Below are 25,393 nucleotides of genomic sequence, written 5' to 3'. Positions count from 1 at the left end.
CTTACAGTGTTTAAATCTCACAGCAGTTTACTTTAAAAATCACCTCTACAAAAATGATCTTGAAGTAAAATTTGAGATCTTTCACAGTTTTTGTGAGATCGAAAAATCCTGAGGTTTAGATGAGGATATGAAAGAACCGGGGTGAGGGAAAGAGGGAAGAGAGAATGCTAGCTTGTGGGGGAAAAAGCGCTGATGACTCACAGTCGCGGTTTACAGTGGTAAAACTTGCAGATCTATGGAATACAACCGAAGTCGTGCTTCAGATCATCTCCTCAGCCTCTCGCCGCCGAATCCCTCGACCTCGACCTCATCTGCCTCACGCCCTGATTCTTTCCTTCGACGCTTTCATTCTTGTCCCTCCACTCATGTCTGACCCGACCGGCCCATGTCGCTGTTGTCGCGCTCTATAATGACTGTCAGGACCTGCTCGTCTCAACCTTGCACTCACAACCGATGCCCATTATTTTAAATGAGACCTCGCTAAAGTCCACTTCGGTAACAAGCCTTTCTGTGCTGAATAAAAAGGAATGTTTTCGTTCGCCGGATGTCATCCTATAGCTAGGTCGAATTCGTTTTTTTTTTTTTTTTTTTTTTTCATGGTAATTAAGGTTTATATTAAATAACCATGAAATATATAGCTAATAAACACACTTTTTTTTAATTAAAACTAGGTGTTCATTGTGTATATAAAAAAAATTTGTATTCGCACATGACCATTTTAGCAGTTGTCAGATTGTGTGGAGTGTTTCTAAAGCAGAAGCCTACCTGTGGTTGCGTAAAAGGCGACAAATTGTCTTGTGGGGGTTTCAGTGTGTTTGACAGGACCTTTCAAATTTAATGAGAGTGACTTGCTCGTCACAGAATCCAAACACGTGCGTAGGCTGGAGGACGGCAAACACGTCACTTCAAATTCTCATTAAAGTCCCTTATCTTGTAACCCACGATCCTATAGGTTACGCCCAGTGACAGGTGGGTCACGCACTTGAGTCAAGGACATTATAGGCCATAGTGGAAAAACTGGAACATTTAGTTTTGATCATGATTTTGTGATCATGTGGCATTTTCCAGATTTGTAAACCCCACCTTTTTTTTTTTTTTTGAGACATCATTAGGTGCTCTGACATCCAAACAGTTGTCTTTTGTCCTCTGATTCTTTCCTCTATTTTAAGGCTCCATCCAAACAGGACAGTCAGGGGTGTGGTCTTCCCTGTTTCAACACTGTTTCCGTTTCAACAAAGGAAAATGACACATGCCTTTTTATCTTTTCTGTTTCCCCCAACTTCTGACAAAAAGAGAGGTATATATAATCCCACACAAGCAAACCCTGTATATATTCACACTGACACCTGACAATGCACAACAGAGTTCGGGGTTGAGCTATAACCTGAGAACTTCATAAAGCAGTACATGCAAAGGGGTACCATAGGCAACTTTTCAACAATTAAATACCTAGAGCGTAAGACAGAAATATTGGACAATCACAAACTTCTTTGAGATATTGCATGGAAGATCTGCAAACCAGCTTGGAGTCACACAAGAAGACTGATTGGATTTTTGACTCCAGACAAAGAGCTTCACAGCAACACACAGCCAAAAGGAAGAACTGCTCCACAAAGGTACCATACATTTTAATATGTATTTTGCTATTTAATTTTATAATTGCAAATGATCAACTGTATTAATGTACCAAAATGATTTAAATATATTTGGCATGTATATTGATGTTCACAAAAATTGGTTACAGAGGCCCTTTATAATTTAACAAAAATCTTATAGTTTGGTAAATGTTTTAATGTTTTTGAATAGTATAGAGAACAGATAGAAAGCAGTAAATAAGTTTAACTGACATCGAAATTTTATGATAATTCAACTGAACTTTGTCTTGTATTTTAAAATCTATAAAATGACACAACTATAAATATGTATCTTTTTAGTCTGTTATAAAATACTGTACTGTCTACGTGAATGAAATGTGTGAATAATTTATATAGACGTTTGAAATACACTTCTGATTGGCTGATATGTCAGTTTGTGCCTGTAGACAGAACTATCTTCTAGCAATAGTCAGCATTCCTCATAAATAAGTAAATTACATTAAATAGCCTATACATTTTGTATGTTGCACGTGTATCTTCTCTACCTCTCCCAACTGTACAGAAATATTTTACCAATATTATGTCTGCAGATGGTGACTTTATTCTTGCCGCCTCGTCCTGCCCTGTTGTTCTTAGTCCTCTTGAGTGTGACTCTGATGACTTCAGCATTTCCCCAGCCTCAACTTCGACCTCTGCAAAGGTATAACTGCTCATTATTGATTATTATACTGTTAAATATTAGTAGTTGTATAAATGTTGTTGTTATTCCTCATTTTGAACAGTGTCTTGTATCCCTTTACTGAAAACTCCCCAAATTTTGCATGCAAGATGAGTCTGTAGTTAATTGCATCTGTGTAATTATGGGATGGATGAGATGTGTGGTTACTTAGTACCTAGTAATTAAATTTGCAATATGCAAAACATAAAACCAGCATCACCATGTGAGCTAGAGACATAAAATTTCACATGAAAGTATTTATTTTTCATAGAGAACAAATTCGCTTTAAGTACCACAAGTTCTACCGTGGAAACCTTTTAAAATACATATTAAATTGTATTGAAATGTCATAGTTCCTTTTAGATAACTTTTTTTTGAGTAGCTTCCTATTGCTGTCCAGACACATTTCTGACACTTCTCTTTCTCCTAAACAGTAACTTGCCTGCTATTGGTCAAGAGGATTCCAAAGGTGAACAGTGGGAAGTGCTGTACCCCTCCATCTCACTCCGTGATTGGAGCATTCAGATGCTGACCGCCCCAGATTTTGGTGCAGCTAAGTCTGGGGCAGAACAGCTGGTGGGGGAAAATTGGTTTCCGCTCAGCCAGTCGCAGATGGAGGAGGAGCTGGTGAAGGGCTGGCCGGGGAACTGGCCTTCAAGGCTGGGTCACCAGCAGAAGAGAAACATAGTGGTAGCAGATGACGCTGCATTTAGAGAGAAGAGTAAGCTTTTGACAGCAATGGAAAGACAGAAATGGCTCAATTCCTATATGCAGAAACTCTTAGTAGTTAATTCCAAGTAATTACAATATTTATGTAATTGTATATATATACTAAAAAATATGACATTTTATGTTGGAGAAAAACACATTTGATCATCACAGATGATGTAACCAATTCAAAATGTTAATTTAAGTAAAAATAAATATTCTATCATTTAATCATGCCATTTAAATCTTGTATGATTTCCTTTCCCTCATGGAATACTAAAGGAGATATTTAGCACAATGCCCAAGCTGCTTTTCTCCAACAAGAAAGTAAATCATATGGTTTTAGAATGATATGATGTTAATTAACCTAAATGTTAAGAACTTTAATTTATCCCTTTGAAAAACTCTTTTGTCACCAACATTTTGAAAATGTATGTAGAAAAAGGAGTTTTCTCTTTCTTTTAGATGATCTTTGAATAAGGAAAATGCATGATGTGTTTGGTCTCATGATTTGAATAAACACTTAAAACTATTTGTATGATTGTTTCTATGCAGCTTTCAAATGGCTTATCTGGATGCATGGAATATGAGCCGCCATAATAGATTTACACACTTTGTTTTTGTTGTTTTTCTTTTTTTCTTTTTCCTTTTTTTGTGAACAGTTAAATGTTATATGCTTCACTTATGTATACATCACTTTAACATTCCCCAGGTAACTTTGAATCAGACATAACCATCAAATATTTGAGTGACAGCTCTAAATGTTTCACCGACTGAGTGATTCTAACTGTTCACAAACTTGTTTTGTTAAAATTTTTGACATATTAAAAGTGCCTTCACAAGAGTCATTTCTTTGTGAACAGAATATCATTGTCCAAGCTGTTGCTGAGGTGCATGAAATGATATCTGATGATACCATACATGCTTAAATGTAAAGTTTTCCAAAGATGATGATGAGATATTAAATTATTGACACATTTTAGTATCATATTTAATATAATATAAAAGTCCTAGCAGGTAAGACATTAGAAAACACATTGGTAACAGGTTGCCAACATGTTTGATAGCAGTAGATTACATTATCTAGTTTAATAGTTTTTTTAGATGCTGTAAAGGTACCATGAAGTGAACCAAGCTGGTAAATTGAACTGCGCGTCAGGGGAGATAGGACCCCCCATTGATGATATTAGTAATTTATCACCAAGCCAAATTATGATGTGCTTAAAATGGAATTTTTAATGTTCTGACAGCAGAAAATTAAATAGGACCATGGTTAAATACACCCTCATGACCTCATTAGCCTCAAGCTAGCAGGCGATTAATCAACTGATTGGAGAGGCTTGAAGTATGAGGAAAGAGACCGCGACAGCTGAATCGCTGCTTCAGGTCATTTGTTGGAATTTTTCAATGTTCATCTCTTTTGCCTCTCAAAATGGCTTCACAGAGGTCAGATCTCCCAAGTAGTGCCAAGAGGAGTTGTTAAAAACTATTCTGATGAATCCTGTGTGGATGGTTATGTATTCAGCCTCCAAGAAGTAATTTATAGGCTGTTTGGAATACATTTCATCAGAAAGTGATTGACTCACACAGTTCAGCATTTATCTCAAAGTGTCAAAAGTGTCTACGTGTCAGTTCAGAAGTGCAGAAGAACATGGCTCTTATGGATCACACAGGCATCTCTGTTGGGACTGAGAATTGTGGTATAGGAAATCTTCCTGCTGCTCAGGCTTCATGGTGAGGAAACCTATAGAAACTCTATAACGGTGAGATGGATGAGAGGGCTGAGGATCACAGGAACTGTAATTTATCACTCCCTACAGCTGGCCTACATGGCATCCAGAGCCAATCAACAGTAGCCAAATTGCTTTCTGCACCCCATTCTCACCAAGTGGAACTGCGTCTCAAAGCTCATCACCCAGTCCTGCCGTTTCTCCGCAGTTCTGCCACAAGTGTTGTCTGGTGTGGGAGTGTATGTTAAATGACTTTGATTACCTTTGTTTAGTTCAGTGTTTGCTGGATCTGCATTTGTTGCTTTAAAATACATATTTAGGTTGTTAATATCCAACACACCACAGTTTGAGGATTATGGAGGTTTTATTACATTTTGCAACATTTAAAATGTCACAGCTAAAAGAAAAAAGAGATACTAATAATAATACTAATAATAATAATACAATTATCTCCTTAAAAACGACTGAATTGCATATTAATTCATGTATTACCATCCAATATAATCAGCTTTTTTAATGAACTCTTTCATTCTTTCTTCCATTCTCTCTATACCCACTTACAAAACTCATAAAGACTGGAAATTAATTTTGGCAAATTAAAGGTTTCTGGTTCCCATTTTAATCTCCAGGAAAATAATCCTGTGAGAGATGTTTCACTTTAAAACTCACATCTTAACACACACACACACACACACACACACACACACACACAGAACTCATTTTCCTCTTCAAATAACATAAAGCTTCAAAACATTAATTTGAATTTCAGTTGATGTTCAGCTCTTGCTTCAGATCTCTTTACAGATTATGGTAGGAGAAGTGGATTTAACTATTGATATTGGTATGCTTTGTTTCTCATTTTTCGCTTTTTTTAGCAAGCCTTGATGGGATTTCCTCACATTTTATGCACTGATCTTTGGGGGAAAATCTTCAGAATTGTATGAAATGCATTTAAAAATGTGGTGCTGGGCTCTCATTTGTAGCTGAAAGCATATTCAAACTAGCCAAATTAGTTCATAAATTATAGTTAATAGTTCATAAAACAACGGGCAAAGCAACTTTGAACTTTGAAAATGATGTGCAATCTGTAGAAATCTGTGGAGATTTCACGTGGAGAGCTAGGTGAGTCACCATGACACAAATGTCTGTAAAAAACACTCCCTATCTAACATCACAAAACAGCTGCTTGAAAATACAAAATCCGGTTCAAATCAAGATTTTGTGAACCACCTTTTGTGCATCTGAGCATCAATGGCCTTTGAACACTCAGCCTAGATGAGCAGAAGAAGGATACTTCAACGTGTCCCGGTCTGAACTCACTAAGGTTTATTCTTTCCCTCTTAACTCTAATGTCTTGATGTTTTTGTCAGACCTGGTCACGTGTCAATGACCTCACGGGCCGGTGAGGGCTCTTCTGGGAGGGTGGTCGTGGCGTTTGGTAGAGTTTGATTGTGTGGCACAGAGTTCTGCTGTATCTCCATGGCTATCCCAGCTGGATCTTGTGGGGGGAACTCTTTAACTTGTCGCCGGTACTCCAGGAAGGTGCAGGCTTTAGTGGCAATGGCAACAACGTTCTTTCCGATGAAGATGGTCGAGACTCTGCTGTCTTGGAACAGCACCATGTTGACACCTCGAATGAGGATGGTGACAATGTTGATGGTCACCAAGCTGAGGATCGGGTAGAGCATCATCTTCTGAGGTGACACATGCTCGCCCTGCACACTGATCTCGCTCAGAGAAACACAAGGCAGGATAAGCAACAGGATGTAGCAGTAGAAAAACATCAGACCCTCGGCCCAGATGGGCAGACCTGTCCTTTGTGGCTCCCAAAGGTTAGCCTGGATGTCCAGGACATCCAGAAGGTCAAGCGCGACCCAAAAGAGTCGACCCCGCATGTCCTCCTTCTTCCGGAAGGTTCTTACGTACTCCATGCTGTCAAGCGCAACCAGGACAAGGTAGAGACCGGGTACACAAACCGAGAGCAACAAAGTCAACGCCTTCCGAGCTACTGTCTCCAGACTTTTACGATCAGCCTTATAGTTCTGGAAGACAAAGTAGAGCTTGATCTCCAGAACAAAGATGTAGAGGAACCAGAGGATCATGGCATAGCCACGTTTCGCAGTCCTCACCTCAGCACCAACCCACACCGCCACGTAACGTAGGACTATAAGAAAGCAAATATCTCCAACCAAGACGATGATGCAGACCCCAATTTTCCGCGGGCCCTGATTCTGCTCCACAAGGTAGGCATCCATGAAGGCCATGCTGGTCATGATCACAATGGTGGTTAAACACACATGACGCTTGTCAGGTGACGGCAGAACCATGGTGCTGTCTGTTTATTGAAGAAAAAGAAAAAAAAAACGAACAAATCGTATCCGTCAAAAAATAGAAAGTTAGTTCATGGTGTGCAAACTGTTGTCCACTGATGCTGGTGACTGAAGAGCTTGTTCAGCAAAGTTCAACACAGTCCAATGGCCACTCTTTACCACATTTCGAGCTTCACATGTCCTCCACACTAGTATCGTGTGTCAATATCTCTTTGATTCAGTGTGACTGTGATATATCTGTATGTGTATCCACTGGTGAGCCAGATTAAGTCGACTTCCTGACCTAACTGACATAGGTCTGCTTGTCTGTGTCAGCTGACCCATATAAACAGCAAGGCTGGATACTGTGCTGATCTTTGCTGTGGTCTCTTATTCCTGCATCAGAGCTGAGGATACACAGGACTATTGGCAGTCGTCAAGACAAAATGGGTGGTCACAGCTCTCTTTCTGCTCTGCTGGCTTTGAGCGCCTGTGAATTAAAGAAAGAAAAATTAGTTCTCTTAAAAGAATATTTTTGACCTTGTTCCAACTGATGAAGCTTTAAAACAAAACACTAGGGGTCAGTGTGGTAATTTAGCACAATCGGATGTAACTAACCATCCCATAAGTCCTTGGGTTGATTTTACATTTCTCTAAAGCCTTTAAGTTGAATAGGCTTTAGTTGTTTTGGAGGACACTGAATTTGTCATGTTTAAATATCCAAAAAGGAATACTTTTTTGTGTGTAGAAATAAGCATTCAGTCACTTATAGTGCATAGAGCTGGTTAGCTGGTGCAGTGTGGCCTGAATTATGATTTCAAGCTCTTTTATTCCTTACCATGTGACTTCATTCCTCAAGTTCTCTCAGTGATTGAACACTTTTGAACACTTTTAATTAAAAATTCCTCCTTTTTGAATTACTTCTATAAGCAAGACCTCGCCATGCAGCATTATCCATACTTAGTCATGACAGTGTGAGCTGCTAGAAACTCATTCCCCAATATTCCCATGAGTTCTGAGTCACCAGCTTCCATAGCAACGGTTTCTATTGAGAAAGTGATAATAAGTGATGATGAGTCTAACACAGCAGGGAACCCTCGGATTTCTGGAAAGCGAGATATTACTGGATGTGCGACAGACAGGGTGTGCACTGACTCTGATAGCTAGGTGTGAGGTGGTTTGATGTGAATGACAATCATTTTAGAAAACTGATTTTCAGCTGATTCTTTGTAGGTTTCATTAGGCATGAAATGTAAAAAAAAAAAGCGAAATAAGAAAAAAAAAAGCATAACATTTAAATGCTGGCATCTACCAGGAAGAAGCTGTTTTAAGATGAAGAAAATCTTACGGCTGCAATGTGTTCTCATTAGAACTCAGCTCACAGTCACTAGATTTCACACCACTCAAACAGCGGACTTCCACAATCTCCTGCTAGTTAGTTCACGTCAGTGCTGCTCATGTTTGATATATATGGAAGCAAACATTGAGACTATTTGCTCACACATCTCCTCAAGTGATTAATTTCTATCTCAAAGCGATAGCAATCTTATACACTAAATCAGTACTCTGAGAGAAATACATGGAGCCATAGAAAACGAATGGATGTTAAAGAAAAATATAGAGTGCATGTGGCAGCATATCTTGTATTGTGTATGCTGCCGTTTCTGCAATCATAATTTGTACCTACATTTATCAATGCATTTAGCTTTGGAAAGGAATTCTGGCTCCATTCAGTATAAATTGTGTTATGGATCTATACCTCTTCTGCGACATTAACTCCTGAGACCCGAGAGATCGCCTGTTGTGCATTCTATAATTGTTCTTGCTATTTGGGATATGTAGGACCTAATAAGTATAATACCTAAAATTTGTTTTTGTACAGGAAGTAGTTTTCGCAGAAAAAGATGTCCTCATATGAGGACAGTGGGTCTATCGTAATGTGAAATGCTGCAAAGCAGTTTCGTTCACTTTGCAAGCACAGATGCACATTGCATGTCATGCATCCCACACAGGATTTTCCAGTGCAGCCTTGTGCTGTGCATTCATGCATTTCATTCATAAGTTATGTTATGTCCTCGGTAGAGGACATCGGGACTCAATTTCTTAAAAAAAAAATGAAAAGACATGAATGAAAATGCATAGGCAAAAACAATTGATTTTTTAAAATCACCAATACATTTTTAATGTTCAAGATTTATATATATATATTTTTTTAACCAAACTTTGTATAAAGATGATTCTCAACTATGGTATAACAGAATGATTCAATATAGCATTTTTCTTTCTGCAAAATGTGTGTAAAATTAATGGGTTTTCTCATTATATACAATGTATCTATAAACTAAATCTAATTTGCATATTAATGTGTTTTTGGGGCAACATGTAATGAAAAAAGAAGTGTAATAATGGGAGTAATAATTTACAAGATTTTCATAATAACATATAATATTTCATAGAATATTGAAATATAATTTATTTCTCTATTCATTTGATATGTGAAAATGTGCAATAAACATGCTTTTAGTCCCGGTGTCCTCATGTGAGGACATGTATGAAATCAATGTCCTGTTTAGTAACAGAAAGTCATATTTTGATTTTAAACCCCATAACATTCTCCTGAGATGTTGATTTATGACACATAATTTAAAAATTAGACAGCTTTAAATGATAATTACAAAATATTATCATATTTCCATAAGAGTGTCACTAAATTAATTTCAGACATTTTGATGACCAAGGAGAGGGAGTGGTCATGTGAAACATCCAATCATTTGGTATCTCTGCAAAGCCCTGAATGTGCTCTGTACAGGACATCCAGACCTAAAACTGTGGCATGAACAGAGAAATTCACAAAAATATAATGTCCTCATATGAGGCCGCATGGTCTCAAGAGGTTATGTAAAGCAAGGTTGGGACCTGATGGACATGCTCAGATAAATTGCCTTGTGTCAAATTATTGAGTGACCCCAGTTCAAATCAAGTGATTTTCTAATCCCATAAAAAAATTATATTACAAAGTAGAATACTTTTTTTTTTTTTATCAACTCTATTGTTTCAGACATGTGCGGTAACTTAATTTGTCTGTTCTTTCAATATGACTGTTCTGTTAAACTCCTCAGAACATTATTTGGTCATGCATTGTGCCTCTACACTGCATCTGGCCTCCTTTTTCTCCCTTTATTTTCTATTCTAGAGCACAGATTTTCATTTCTGACAACATGACTCTCTGACCTTGTGAACTTCTCTCATCGGTTCAGTTTCAGAACGTGCAGCTGAGCGGAAGATTGAACTATTTATTTTGGAGAGGGTGGAGGGAACCACAGATTGAGACTTAAATGCATCACACAAAGCATGATTTGTGGATTATTTTTTATGATGTATTTTGCCTCAAAGGATAGTTTAAACATTTTTAAAGGTAATTATACATATACAGATGAATAAGGTTTTCATGTTAAACTTCTTCAAATATGATATTCTGTTTGTTTGTTTTTTTAGGAAACGATAAAATTCCAATTTGGTCCTTTTGCTGTAATTTGAATCTGTTTTAAGTACTTTTCTGTTTGGTTTGATCTAATTGAGTTTCTATCCTAGGCCTCTATAAGATTTGTTTTTATGAAAGTCTGTTTCTGCCAGAGTTAAAACATTTTTATAAAAAGGGTAATTTTGAGACAAGTAAAGATGAGAGGTGAGAACTGAGAGACATAAATTACAAATTGCAACTGAGAAATAATATCACAATGTGAAATATGAAGTCACAATTATGAGAAACAAAGTCGCAGTTGTGAAATATAAAGTCAAATTATACGCCAGAAAGGCATATTGTGGTATGTTATGGGATATTAAAAACTCAAGAATAACAACTATTTATTGACATCAAATGGTGGTTCAGGGATTTTGGTAGAAGATCAGAATTTTCGGTGTTCTCCATAAAACACAAGCACATCCACACACATTCCTCTCCTAATGTACTGTACTGTAAGTGAAGAGAGCAATGGAGTGAGAGCATTAAATCAAGAGTTTAATTAAAGTGGCAAAACACATGGGAGCAAATAAGTGTCTGAAGTAGTAGAGAGCAAGCTCATCAGTCCAATCAATACACACATGAGGAATATTCCCGTCCCGTGAAGCAGACCAACCCTAGATACTCATAGGAGCCCATGAGCCAAACCATTACAGTTAGTGCTCTATGTTTGCTAAAGGCTTCACAATGCAACACAGTTGCACAGAAATTGCACATGAAGCGGCTGCATTGCAGCTGCAACCTGTATGATAACAAATGAGAGCTCTATAATATCTCAGTTGTTTCTCTTTGACAGCAAGAGAAAAAAATGATGCACTACTGAAGACATTTCTGCTTCTCTGATGTGTCTTCTGAGAAAGAAAAAAAGACCAGAGTGATCTCACATAGCCTATGTCTTCACTATTTTCAGAAGATCTCAACATTTTTACCAAACAAATCAAGATAAGTCTGCAGAGATTTCAATATGAGCTCAAATATTCCTCACAAATTCTTCTAAAATCCATTGTTCTAAAATCGTCTTCTAAGATATGTTATTTACCTTTGTTATTTACTTTCCTTTGAAATTCCTTCAAAGGAATTTTAATAAAATAAAATTAGAATCTCTCCAAATGGTCATCTTCTCCAGCTATTTACAGTTATGTCCAGTTATATCTAGCATCTTCTCCAGTTATTTACAGATCTAAATAAGAACACAGATCTAGTGACTTCCAAACCAGCTTAGCAGAGAATGCATGGACAAAGCTTACTGAACACTTTAAGCATTGGGTGATTTGCATTCCGCATCGAGCCGAAGACACTGTATTAATTTTCAATGAGCACACAACAAACTTTCCCGAAAGATATTTTCGGAAGAAGGTTTATAAATGATGTTTAATGTTTCATTTCTCATACATACTTAACCAGTAGAAAAACAAAGTAGTTTATTTAAAAGCCGTCAGAAGTCTGTGGCTCTGTCACACATTCGCTGACATTAAGGTGACGTGGAAAACATGCAGTGTTGGGGGGCCTCCAGGACCCACTGGCTTAGAGCTTCCTGTGTTGCTGTGGAAACAGGCATCCATCAATCCAAGACCCCCAATAAAAGAAAACAATAATAAGTGTGACTCTTATTTCCGCTCAGTAACGAAAAATAGAAAAAAGAGCCTCTGTGCTCCAACTTGCCTTGAAGTGGAGGATTTCGTGCTCTTTCCCTCTTTTCATCTTGCTGTTATTACAGCAAAATACTCTGAGATCAGAAGGACCATAGTTTTCTAAAGCCCTTTCTGTGGACACACATGAATATCTGGCCTGGTATTACAAAAATAATAAACACAGACTGCTGTTTGAACATTCTCTGCACATTTGTGTTTTCTGTGAAAATGCCGCATCTTCTCTGTCAACTAATCATTATATGAATCGAATCAACAGTCAGTTATTCTTATGGGAAGTGATACAGCCATCAATTATTCTAACAGAAATGGATTCACCACTCAGTGTTTATTACAGAGAATGAATCCACCGTTAATAGATATAGATTTTATGAGAATGTGACTTCAGTATATTTCAGTATGAGGTTGTCCTTGTATCTCCTCACCTCTCGTCCCACCTTAATCTGGACCGTCATCCCCCAAGCTTCATGAGCCACGTCTCTCATCCTCCTCCATCTCTTTGGAGTCCTGTCCAGGGCTGTTTCATACTCTCCTACTCATTGATTGACCTCTCTCCCTCTTTCCACTGCAGTCCTCCCCCTCATTCACTTAATTAAAACGGCGAGTGCCTGAAAATCTGAGAGGGGCTTTGTAAGGTAATGAATGAGCAGGCTTTCTGCTCTAGTTGGGTGAATCTCACAAAAAGAAGTCCAGGTCACATTTCACATCAAAATCAAAACCATAGGGTATTATATTTGCTTATTAAGAAAATCATGTCTATTTTTTTTTTTTTTGTGCCTTTTATTTTAATTTTATAACATTATTTTCTTAAAAGAAACCCCTCACAAAATAATATTGGTCCTCATTTTGGTATCATAAACAAAATGCATATGTATGCTGTTTTATGGATTCCCCATATATATATGGATATATTTATATATATTCTGCATAAATTAAACAATTAAAACAAATACTATTGCAATAAAAGGTGTTGGGAGGACAACCAGCAATGTTGTCCTGGATTTGTCTATGGCAGAATTAGAAAGCTATATAAGAAAGCATATATATTTTAATCCAAAGACCCATTTATGCTGTAATATATATATATATATATATATATATATATATATATATATAATGTTTACAACATATGTCCAGTGAAAAAAATACTTTAAGCAGGCATTGTACAGTATTGTACAGTATCTTTTGAATCTTATCTGCACATATTTAAATTTGTTATTATCATCATTATTATTACTACAGTATATATTTATACTTAAAAAATGAATAAATGAAATATTTGTAATAACAATAATTATTATTTAACAATATTCTTATTTTTGATTTTTTTTAAATACAAATTGAAATAAATTACAATTAAAATACTTCATAAAAATATTTGTAATATTTTTATTTTTTACTAATAATTCTATGCTTCTTCTTTTTCTCCTGTTCTTCTTGTTCTTTTTTTTTCTTCCTATTTAATGGGGGAAAAAATCTCCATAGTTTATATGTCATGAAAATAATGTCATGATGAATTAAAAATCTTGCTGGCTTTGATTTGAGTTTCTTTCTTATGAAATTGAGGATGAAATTGATTTCCCCATGTGACCATGTACGCATCACATTGGCACAGTGAATGGACTCTGTGAGTAGGTCAGTCAGGAACAGACAGGACCGGAGGGGAGGAAACCGAGCTCAGCAGAATCAGATAGAGAGCTTGACGGCTTGAAGGCTTCTCAAGTAATCATATCAACATGTTCATCCAGCCTGGCAGCTGCAATGAGCAAGAGCTCCCCGTGAAGCTATATCAGCAAGACCAGTCTGAGCTCAGAAACACAGACTCATAACACTGTCTTGTGTTGTCTGCCCAAAGACAGACAGGCCAAGACACATCCTTTAAGAGGAAGATGTCACATGTACTTCCCAAATGAGGAGGCTAAGTCCCCTCTATGGGTTTGGGGTATTTTAGCACAATGTCAGTTAATTTTACATTTGATGTTTATTCGATTTCTGAATTAAAGCCCATGGAACAGCATTTACTCAACAAGCTACCAGTTCTATACTTTCTCTATGCTGTTTAAAGCGAATTGTGCCAAAGTCCTATTAAGCATATGCATTTCTAAACATATTTTACTTTTCCTCAAAAATATTAACTAGAATAATACAGTAAAAAACATAGATGTTATTCTTAATACTGGCCTATTATTTATAGTCACCATCTTTTTGGACCTTTAGTCAACAGTCCTCAATCAACACAGCTATAAGGATCATGGCAAAAAAAAACAAAAAAAAAAACTTTAATTTAACCCAGCCGAAGTGCTGCTAAAAATCTAATCATTTTGTACTTGTGATTATTTTCTCATATTTTTGAAGAAGGCACTGCATTTTCAGATAAAAAGCCTCTAGCATGAGATGGCAAATCTGAATTACTGAAATTACTCCAGTCTTCAGTGCCACATGATCGTTCTAATATGCTGATCTAATATAAATGTTGAAAGCAGTTTTTGCTGCTTTTTTTTTTCAGGATTCTTTGATTCATTTGAGACCAAAATAGCAGCCTTTTTGAACTAGAAATCATCTGTAACATTATAAATGTATTTACTGTTACCGTTGATGAATTTAGTGCATCCTTCCTAAATAAAAGTATTTTTTTTAAATCTGGCATGTAGAGACAGCAATGTTTTGGGAGTATCAATTATGTTTTAATGCCTTGGTCAATCACCTAAATGACTGTGTAGGTACAAAACAAGATCAATCACACTTCAAGTTGTGTATGAGGCCAAAGAAAAAGAAGACAAAATAACAACTATTAGAAGACAGAGAAAGCAAATACATGAATATGATATTTTGAGCTCAACTACTGCATAGTAGCACAAGAAGAAAACACAGCTGTTTTCAGATCTGTGCGTTTCTGACTTGGCACAGAGTGCCTAGAGTCTTCAATATTTTGCACGCTAGAACACAGAAGACTGCAAAGAGAGTACATTTCTTCTGTTGGGGATATGCCCCAAGCACTACTTCTGCTTCCCTCTTTCTGCCGTGACCTCACTCATTCTGTCCTTTAAATGCCTCACTTCCACTCGTCTCACTTCCTCTCATCTCTGTGGCTTTGCTCAGAGCTGCTTTATTCCTATGAAGCGTGCAGTAACAGGATCTGTGCTGAATGGTTCTGCGAAGGGGACTGTTGCATGTTCAAAGCCCTCTCAACAGCAGACGTGATGCCAGGTTGAATCCCTCTCCAACCACCCAATGCTTGTCATCTGCCTAAATAATCAAAGTAAGACCTCCCCGGGTGCCGGCCAAAGCTGTCTAACCGCCTCCATAGTGCCTTAGGATGGTTGACCTTGCCACATCTACTGGAGGAATGGGAAAGTATTGGGAAAGAGACAGACTTAAAGATGAGAAGATGATATAAGTCTGCTTCAGCATATACTCTCAGCAGGAGAGGAGTGGTCATGCAGAGTCTGCAAAGAAACCAGACTCTACAACCTTGTATAACACAGAAGGCGCGTCTTTCAGTGAGCTGTCCTCACGGGCTGCCTGAATAAACAAACACAACACCACGAACAAATGACTCGTATGCGTCAATTATTTGTAGTGAATTAGAAGCATTCAACACAACCGGTGCAATCCAATTCAAGAAACAAATGTCTTTTATGAGGCCATTCTTTTATTAATCTAATTGTTTTCTAATTGCTACACAGGCCTAGACCTCAGTCATATAGAGGAACCAGGAAATTTAAAGGTGGCCTTTTTTTTGACTTAGCAACCACCTATAAGATATAAGCAACCATACAGCAAGCCCTAAAGCATTTGGCATCATGTTGGCACGGCACTCAAAATAAAGTGCACTGAAGCATCAACATGACAAGACAGGGCTAATTAACTAAAATTACTTTAAATCCCAAAGGCACTCTTTAAAAGCAATATCAGACGAAGACATCACACACCATTTAATCAAAACAAAGGCTTTGTCATTTAAAAAAAAAAAAAATTGATCTCTTTTTATAACAATTATTCACAAAGTACTTGACACTTTACATGGAAATGTAAAGAGCCATCAAGTAGTCTCAATGCAGCCCTGCAAAATAATGGCTTCCAGTGACAGTTTTTGAGTCCACGGAGAGCTTTTGTCGGAAAACAGCAGTTTTTCTTCTCAACTTAGCATTTACCCCTTAACCTATTGATTTGTCTCTTTGAACACTGCCATTTCATTTCACTGGAAGTGGAAACACCAATCACAAGCACCTCTCTTAATAGCTGCCTTCATGCTGTGTGCTACTCTGTGAAAACGGAAAAGAAAAGGCATATTTAGATGTTATTTTCTTTTAAAAATCTTTAGTTCAGATTCTTATTCTAAAGTAGAGTCTGATGGCACATAATGATCAGGCCACTTTCATAGTGAAATGTGTACAACTTTATTTAATTCTTAGATTGTCAGAGCACTTCCTTTTAAGTACTACAGCTGTCCTACTTGGTTCTTATCTCACCTCTCTCTTTAATATTTTTCTCTACATCTTTCCTTTGCAAACTGTTCTTCTTGACACTCCAGTCGACTAATTCTAACATCACTTCATTGTTACAAAGTATTCTCAGGTCAGTCCTGGCCCAATCTGTATCTCTCTCAAGTATAAAATCTCTTTTTTTTTTCAGATTTTAAAGTATACTAAACCATGGGGTTTTCAAACCTTTTCATGCCAACCAGGGGCCCATATTTTGATACTCTTCAATACTAATACTAATACTGTTTCTGATATAGATGGATATAAATTGTCTTCACCTGTAGTTACTGTTTCTATTTCTATGAGAGAAACCACTGCAAATGATCAAACGTGTGAGTGAACTGTACTTAGGAACCAAACTGAATCGTGAACAATTCAGAACATACTGACCGATTAGATAAAAAAAAAAAATTATTTGGTGCATCTGGCATCACTAGTTCTGATTCTATACAGCTGACAGAAAAACACACATGACCTGACTGATGAAACAAGTTGGCATACAGTAATATTTATTGACATATAATATTTTACTGGGGCACAGCTGTATTTTGATCAGGCTTTTGCCTAAATAATTATATGTGCATGACGTCACCGCTTTCACAGCTTCAGGTTTTTTGCAGTTTAAATAAAAATGATAATGACATCCTTTTAAAAAATCTGCTCTTTGAAGCCCATTTTCAAAAGTTCGCGCTTTCAGACCCCCAAAATGACATTGTCATGTAAATAAATGGCAAAATTTCCATATTAATTAATATAATTAATACATATTAATATAATTTTCATGTTTAATCGAAAATATGGTAATGTAAAAGCCCCTGCATATAAAATATACTATATATATACTATATATATATATATATATTATTATTATTATTATTATTATTATTATTATTATTATTGAGAAGACTTGAAATATGCGTTTCAAATTTTTTTTTTTTTTTTTTTTTTTTTTTTTTTTTTTGGAGCTCACCAAAAAAACAAACCTAGTAAATAAATAACTGTTGATGGGAGTATGATGCATGAGTTTGAATATGATGATAGCTGTATCTTGCCCAGAATAGTAAATCAAACTCAAAATCACAAACGCTGGAGAGGCTTCCTTGCAACTCCATTCTGAGATATTAGAATAGATATTAGATATTAGAATGCAGAGCCTGTCTCACTGGCAGGATTTATCTTTTAATTTCTCAGCTGCATTGTTCCACTGTCTCAGTCATTCCCATGGGAATCTCAGCCACAGAATCAGGCAAAGGCATGAGGCGAGACCCAGAAAGCTCTGTGCTTACTATTTATGTCTTTCTGGTTGGAGATGACAGGGAGGCTTTAAACTGCAGAACTTTGGCAGACTGGGCATTGGGATTCTTCTCACGTCCATGAGATTCTTTATCTCAGCGTGACACAACTGTCCCCAGTGCTGTGCTAAGAGGGAGAAGAGAGTATCTCTTCTTTTCCCCTCTTGTGCTTCTTCTATTCTGTTCACATAAGAGCTTTGAGCAACCCAAGGTGTTTGCAGCACAACAGCTTAGGCACGTTAAAGAGAGACAGAGGACTAGTATTGTGTAAAGCTGAAAGAGTTGAAACTGATATGGCCCACAGTGACTGAGGAAAATACATTTTACCTTTTAGGACTGCTAGTTAAAATCCTTAAAATTGACTGCAGTCTGGTTCACATTTACATTTCTTGCTGAAGGGTCTAATAAAAAGTGTTTTTAATTATGTTCATGATATTTACCAAAGCAGGAGGCTAAAGATACAGAATTACTGCTTTAGGTGCATCATATTTTAATAAACCACATCAGGGCAAGTTATGTGTATGGAATGACATTAAGGATTAATTATTAGAAGTCTAATGAACATAAGCAAATGGTTTTCTCAACCTCAAGTTGTGATATATATTTATGACATTCTTTTTTTTCTTTTTTCAATTGAAATTGTTTAAAATATGTTTAAAATAATGTTCTTGCTGCTCTTTTCCATATAATGTAAGTGGATTAGGACTATGGGCTGTCAAGCTAAAAAAAAAGAAAAGAAAAAAAAAACATTAAAGGCATCATAAAAGTAGTCCATGTCATTCAAACACTGTATTTAAAGTAATCTGCAGTCACATGATAGCAATGTGTGAGAAACTGTCAGAAATGTCCATTATTATTCACTAAAAATCTTGCTTACTGCGGTGGTCACCATTCACTTTCACTGTATGGAAATAAAACATCTCTGTTTGTGTTCAACAGAAGAAAGACATGCTGGTTTCAAACACACAAGGGTGAGTATATGATGACAACATTTTCATTTTTGGATGACCTATCTCCTTAAGCATCATAATATGTATTTGGATAAAGGATCATAACCACAAGATTCCCCCATATTTAAATGAGCAGAGAATTTATTTTCTCATCATATATTTGTTCTCCTCTAATGTTTAGTCGGTCTCAGATACACTTGTTAGTTTTACAAAGAATTCGAGTAAATGAATATATTAGCATGCAAAAATTGCAACCCATTTCCAACATTTAGGGGAAAAAAATTAAATGCATCTCAGCAAGCTTAGAAACAGACTCTTAGCTACATAAGCCTCACCATTTTTATGACTGCTACACTGAAAGACAACAAATGGAACGACTTAGAGCTCCAAATCTTCTACAAAAGAGACAGTAACCAGTGCAATCACACATCGTGGCACATAGATGTTATCTTTGCTGCCTCTGTCTCTCTCTGACTCACTTTATCTTCCCCTCTCCCTCTCTGAAAGGTGATTCAATTCAGGCCCCACATGCTCTTAAGCACTCGCTGCTCTGAGACTCAGCGGTCTCTGCCCTTATGCTGCTGTTATGGAAGACCTGCACTCTCCTGTCCAGGTAGATCAACAGAAACACCACACAGCCACACTCCATTCAGGTGCAAAACTATAATAGCTATATTTTAGGTGACTCTGAAAAGACGACTTAATAGTGCTCAGTATAGCAAGAAAAAGTGTCATGTTGAATTTTTATAGTAGAACAAAGTCAGTCTGGACGGAAGTATTTCAGGCCGCATGGATTCCCAAGTTGATTTAATTGTCTGATATTTCTATGGAAATGGTTATGAACTGTCATCGATCATCAGGGAAGAAACCTGCCTAATATATCTGTCACAGCAGAATATGTTCATTAACAGCACACGACATGAAGGCAAGGTTTTCAGCTCTAAAATGACATCTTGCACACTGAAAGAAATGTATTTGCTTTACGACATTTGTCATCGAAAGTATGTTGGCTACTGTACCGTTGTCACAATGCCAGAGAACTAGTAGATCACTAGGTTGTCATAGGAACTAATATTCAGAAGGGAAAATGAATTACTGTGCTAAAATTGGGCAGAATGCATTTTTGGGTTTTAGACTAATGCTATTGATTACAGTGGTTGCAAAGCAGCACTTTATTGATATTCTTAGACATGCTGTTTTGGGTTCTTTCTAAACCTCTAACCCTAAGTATTACACTTCTGCAATTAATTCAGCCCAACCGACTTTACATTTAGACATTGGTTCATCAGCTATGGGCACTTTTGACCCTGATGACTCTTAGAAAGGAAACTCATTTAAAACTTACTTTTCACACTCTCACACAGAAGAGCTGCACACAACTGAGCGTTCAAGTCCTTCAAAGTATATTCTGTTTACTGTGAGCCTGGATGGATGCATTCGGTGTATGTGCACTACCTAGTGGACTGTTTTTGTTTCTCAAATAATTTGCATGTGCGCTGTTGTTGCTTTATTATGATGTGCATCACTTACACTTTTTTGAGCTTCTGTTTTTACCATATGTGTGTAGATCATTGTTTAGATGTAAATAAAAGCCTTAATTTAATGTAAATTATATAAAGCATGAGACTGCTCAATTCATATGGATTTACAGTGCCCTCTACTAATATTGGCACCATTGGTAAATATGAGCAAAAAGGGCTGTGAAAATAAATCTGCATCGTTTATCCTTTTGATCTTTTATTCAAAAAATTCACATTGTATACAAATCTGTAACCTATCATTAAAATAAAACAATGGAAAGTGGGGGGAAATTCTCATTATGAAATGAATGTTTTTTTTTTCTTCTATAGTTCACATTGGACAAAATTATTGCAATGTTCTTTTCCTGAGATAACATTATTTTTTTATACATTTTTTTTTTTTTTTTACCTTTTTGGATCTTCTAAGTTTTGGCTAGCTCTTTTTGATGAAAAATACTGTATCTTAATTTGTGTTTTGATGATTAACCAACATCTTATGGGTTTGGAACAACATGAAGATGTTAGTTAAATGCTTAATGGCTAGTTTTATTAGTAGTGTTTTATGCATCCTTAATTATAAGTAATTTTTCCACACTTTTTGCAGAATTTTTTAATATTCTCTGATGGCCAAAAACAATCATGCATTGCATTTAATATGGACTTAACACTGCAACATCCCTTAAGTGATAAAGTTGTTAAAGGAATAGTTCACCCAAAAATGAAAATATGCAGAAAATGTACTCATTAACCCATTTACAGCAGAAGATCCAACAAGTAAACAAGTGATCTAATGCTAAATTTGATCAAAATATAAATATTACTTTATATTTTAAGAGCTATTACTTTAAGAGCAGATTTCAGGACAATATAGCCAACCATATGCATCATAGCTGATGAAATGTAAAGTTCCACATACTTTAACATTTGTGTTATTTAGACTGTTAATATGGTTTTTATTTTAAATATCCGCTTGTTAAGTTGTGACGTAAGAAACGCTGTTTCACTCATTGGACTTTATCTCAACAGCTGCTTATGAGTACTGTGTATTCATATTACACATTTAAGATAAACATTTAAAAACGTACAGGGTTCACTAAAGTCTCTTTGCTCACAGCGTCCCAGACACAAATAATGTACTTTGGAATGGATTTAAGGGTTAGGATTATAATTTTTCTGGTAGCATTATATTAACATCGCGAGTGTATATCAGCACCATTTGTTGTTTTCTTCTGGCAGCGTTTGGACCCAGAAGCAGTGACGCGTGACGTCAGACTTAATGAGTGGATATGGCATGCACTCCGCTAATAAATTCTGAACATAACTGCAGAATATTGAACATTCATTCCCTGTACTTCAGCATTACATAAACAGTGTTTATTGGAATTGTGTAGGATTACTACTGCCTTGGGAGTAATTCACCAAGTCACCTTCCTTTTAAGAAGAAGCTTATGTGGCAGATAAACTCAGTTCTGTTTCTGATGTAGTCAACAGACTCCGTAGGCATATGTGATCACGGATGATATCTGGAACAATCTAAAATGACAGCTAGCCCTTTAAAGTTCCAGCATATTACAACACACACTCCAGAGCAATCCAACTATCTCTAATGAGCACAAACAGACCATCTTAACCATCATTCCACAGTGCTGACGGGCTGTGCATTCATCGGCACCGCTGCATTGTTTGAGGCAAGTATCCAGACCTCCTAGAGATGCAAAACTCAAACACAAAATGGCCTTGCCAGCTGTCCGTGCTGACATTGTGTCAGTAATTAGCCAGCGGGGGGGTTGTGCTGGCAGGGAGGCAGTTAGCCTGTCTGCCTGCAAATGGAGGCAGTCATGTCACACTTATGAAACCCCAGGGGAGATTGGAAACATGCAGGTGGAACTTGTCCTGCTGGCACTAGGGTAAGAATGTACCGGTCATACTGACAAATGGACAGACAGGATAATGGAAGGGGTGTGCAGGAAATGAGATATAGTACAAGTGCTTGCTTTGCCTGCAGCAATTTTGTGTGCCCTGATCAGATCAATGGGGGAGGTCACTTAAAGTCATCATAAAATTGACCCTATTTACTTTCTTTCCTGGGCTTACTGTGAACAGATGATCTCTGCACATTATTTCAAAGAAAAGTCACATTTATCTTAATAATCTTTTCTCAAAATGTAATAATTTTCAACAAACCATTCGGCAAATCCAGTCAATTTCTGATTGGGGGGTGGGGTGTGGGGTAGTCACATCCCACTATCAAGCATTCATAAAGGAATTATACAGGAAAGCAGTTCACAGACAGGGAAGTTGTCACAATATTGCAACAAGCCTAAGGTTTTGAGTCAAAGTCAATTTACACAAATGTTTTTTTTAGAGTAATATTTCTTAACGGTATTTGCATAGTACAATATTTGTTAATATTTTGTTTGTTACCTTTGTGTTCATTTACCTGTCTCTTTTTTATTTTTTCCCCTGTGCATTAACAGATATGTTGAAGGGCTCTTTTGTAGCTCAGACTATAAGGTATAACATAAGCCCAACCTTGTATTCAAGGTTGAGTGCATGCATGGTCGAGAGTTGAGGGGGTTCGAGGATCCCTCAGGTTGCTTATGTGTCACGTGAGGCGCCTCAGAACACATTGCAGCGCGCGTGAAAAATCCCCGCAGGCTCTGAGCCAGTACTGTAAATGGAAACGGATGGACGGGTGGTTTGTAAACCCCTTTAAACCCTTCGAGGGACTAGAATGATATTAAGTCAATGGCAACAGAAGCAAACCTCAAGGCCATTTTTTACTCACGAGTAATCGTGCTCCCTTATTGAATCTGTAGTGTGTGGAGACTGGTTTCTCGATCCAGTGGGTTTAATGGAACGAATCGCGTTTTTGAATAAACATTGCAAGTGAACGAATCGTTCTCGTGACCGTTTTCGTACCTTTCGTACGTGAACGTGGCATCTCATTTGTGAAGAAGAATCTGCAGAACGAGAGGGGCACGTAGTTCGTTCAGTTAGACATGAGTTTAGTTTCCAAGGAAGGTGGTGTTAGAATGATTTCAATCTAAAAGATTTATGAATTTATTAAATGGCATAATCTAACGTAAATGGTGTTATAGACAAATACAGCCTATTGTCTTATATATCGATTAAACTTAGGCCCACCTGGTGACAAAGAACGCACTTTTTGATTTGATTTGTGGGTACAGTTATTATGATTGAACACTCTTAAAATATCACAGTAGATTTGCAGACACGCATATTTTAATAAAACATGTTTCGATTGGACTTGGTGTTAGGAATGAACGATTCAATGATTCGCTCATATTCTCACATAGCGTAACGATATAACCTGCAACGAACGAATCATTTTGGTGAATTTGATTCAAAAGTTTCGAGTCACTTGGACGAATCACCACCACGAGAGATTCACAGTTTTAATGGTTACTTTTTCAAGGTTTATAACGAGATTAAAAAAACAACAACAACTCAAATCTAAAAAAAAAAATAATGAAAAAAAAAAATTATAATTAGACCTACGCTTCTAATTATTGGACAATAGTGATTAGGCCTATCATATGTCAAATCCTCGAATACTTTTCCACAATCTTTAACCAACAGTTATGCAATCTAACAACACTATTATTTCGTTAAAAACGCTATGTCCCATGAATTTATGAACGGATAGGCTACTTCAAGGATAAAAACTGCACTGAAACTCGAACCCAAGCGCCGACATAAATGGCAATACTTTTTTATTTATTATTATTATTACTATCATGATTCACACATGCTCGTAAAAAGCCATTGACTTATTGCCATTCAATTCAATTAAGTTGATATTAATTTAGGGAACGCAACGCGCCTTATGTGCTCGCCACAGCTCATTGCACAACGGGTAATTCATGATTTTGAGGGAAACCCTCCCTCATCCGAACAGACCGTTCAGCAGACTGTACCTCTGGCATCCGCTGTCCAAGGTGCTGATCCGCTCTGAGACGAGATTGATGTTTGTGGAGTGATTTAATCCGCATCAAGCGCGCTGATGGAAAACAACAGATGTCGCCTCCAAAAGAAAAGCAATCCTTTGTCAAAACTATTGAAACGCGTGTGCACCCACTACTGAGAGAGGAAATAGACACGCTCGTGCGGGCCGGTGCTAGTCAGTCCGATCCACGTTACTCTCTCTTTCTCGCGCACCCTCTCTCCCTCTCCTGAATCAGTGATTCAGTCGCTTCCCTCACCCTCCCAGCAGAGAACATAATTTATTGGCTATTTGCTTATGTTGGGAGACCGTCAGCCCACTACCCTCCTCCTTTAGCGGATAATGAAAAGGCTAAATGAAACCCCCACCAATATTGTGTATGCGCTATATCTACTGTAAAAAAAAATAATAATAATAAAAAAAAAGCACTTTATAGCCACTCAAAAGTAATAAATGCAACGTTTAGTACGGAGCTCAACATTTTTCCTTAAAAATAAATAATTTAAAATGATTCACTGAACACACACACACACACACACACACACACACACACATATATATATATATATATATATATATATATATATATATATATATATATATATATATATATATATAGGAATTAATTGGAATTAAAAGAACCAATGCTGATGGATAGAATGCTACTAAATATCAGTTTGTACAATTATTCTAAACATATTTGTACAATAACTAAACATGCAGAAATAACTAAACAACTAAACAAGCATCTTTGCAGTCAAGTTAAGAGTGCTCTGTGCCTGCTTAAAATTATGTCTAAAGACACAATCCTGCTTAAGTCCAGACTAAATTATGCCTGCTCTGATCTACCTCAGGCCCCAGTATCCTCTGAGCAACATTAAACGGTTTGTGTAAACACACCTAAATGCCACTTCAGAAGTGCTTCTGTGCCATTTCTGCAGTGTAAATTTA

At 36.9% G+C, this 25,393-nt stretch overlaps 2 protein-coding genes across 2 annotated transcripts; one reads left to right on the top strand and one right to left on the bottom strand.

Moving 5' to 3' along the window:
• Positions 1-2,040: 2,040 nt before the first annotated feature.
• Positions 2,041-3,433, top strand: LOC128031426 (tuberoinfundibular peptide of 39 residues-like). The gene is made up of 2 exons (XM_052619682.1): positions 2,041-2,295; positions 2,748-3,433. Exons 1-2 carry the CDS (start codon positions 2,117-2,119, stop codon positions 3,112-3,114), a joined length of 546 nt encoding a protein of 181 aa, XP_052475642.1. The 5' UTR covers positions 2,041-2,116; the 3' UTR covers positions 3,115-3,433.
• A 1,331-nt stretch (positions 3,434-4,764) lies between these two features.
• Positions 4,765-24,635, bottom strand: LOC127933526 (transmembrane protein 121-like). The gene is made up of 2 exons (XM_052530563.1): positions 24,417-24,635; positions 4,765-7,550 (listed from the first exon to the last, which is right to left on the bottom strand). The coding sequence occupies exon 2, from the start codon at positions 7,076-7,078 to the stop codon at positions 6,128-6,130; it is 951 nt and encodes a 316-aa protein (XP_052386523.1). The 5' UTR covers positions 7,079-7,550; positions 24,417-24,635; the 3' UTR covers positions 4,765-6,127.
• Positions 24,636-25,393: the final 758 nt, after the last annotated feature.

This window comes from Carassius gibelio, chromosome A17, assembly GCF_023724105.1.
Source record: "Carassius gibelio isolate Cgi1373 ecotype wild population from Czech Republic chromosome A17, carGib1.2-hapl.c, whole genome shotgun sequence".
In the NCBI taxonomy this organism is placed as follows: Eukaryota; Metazoa; Chordata; class Actinopteri; order Cypriniformes; family Cyprinidae; genus Carassius; species Carassius gibelio.
Note: the sequence above shows the minus strand (reverse complement) of the source record. Positions and strands in the feature narration are given on the sequence as shown.

Excerpts from the sequence above, each read along its gene's own strand:
- LOC128031426 (XM_052619682.1), top strand. The coding sequence starts at position 2,117 with ATGTTGCACGTGTATCTTCTCTACCTCTCCCAACTGTACAGAAATATT. Across the intron at positions 2,296-2,747 it reads CAACTTCGACCTCTGCAAAG|TAACTTGCCTGCTATTGGTC; the intron begins GTATAACTGCTC and ends TCTCCTAAACAG.
- LOC127933526 (XM_052530563.1), bottom strand. The coding sequence starts at position 7,078 with ATGGTTCTGCCGTCACCTGACAAGCGTCATGTGTGTTTAACCACCATT.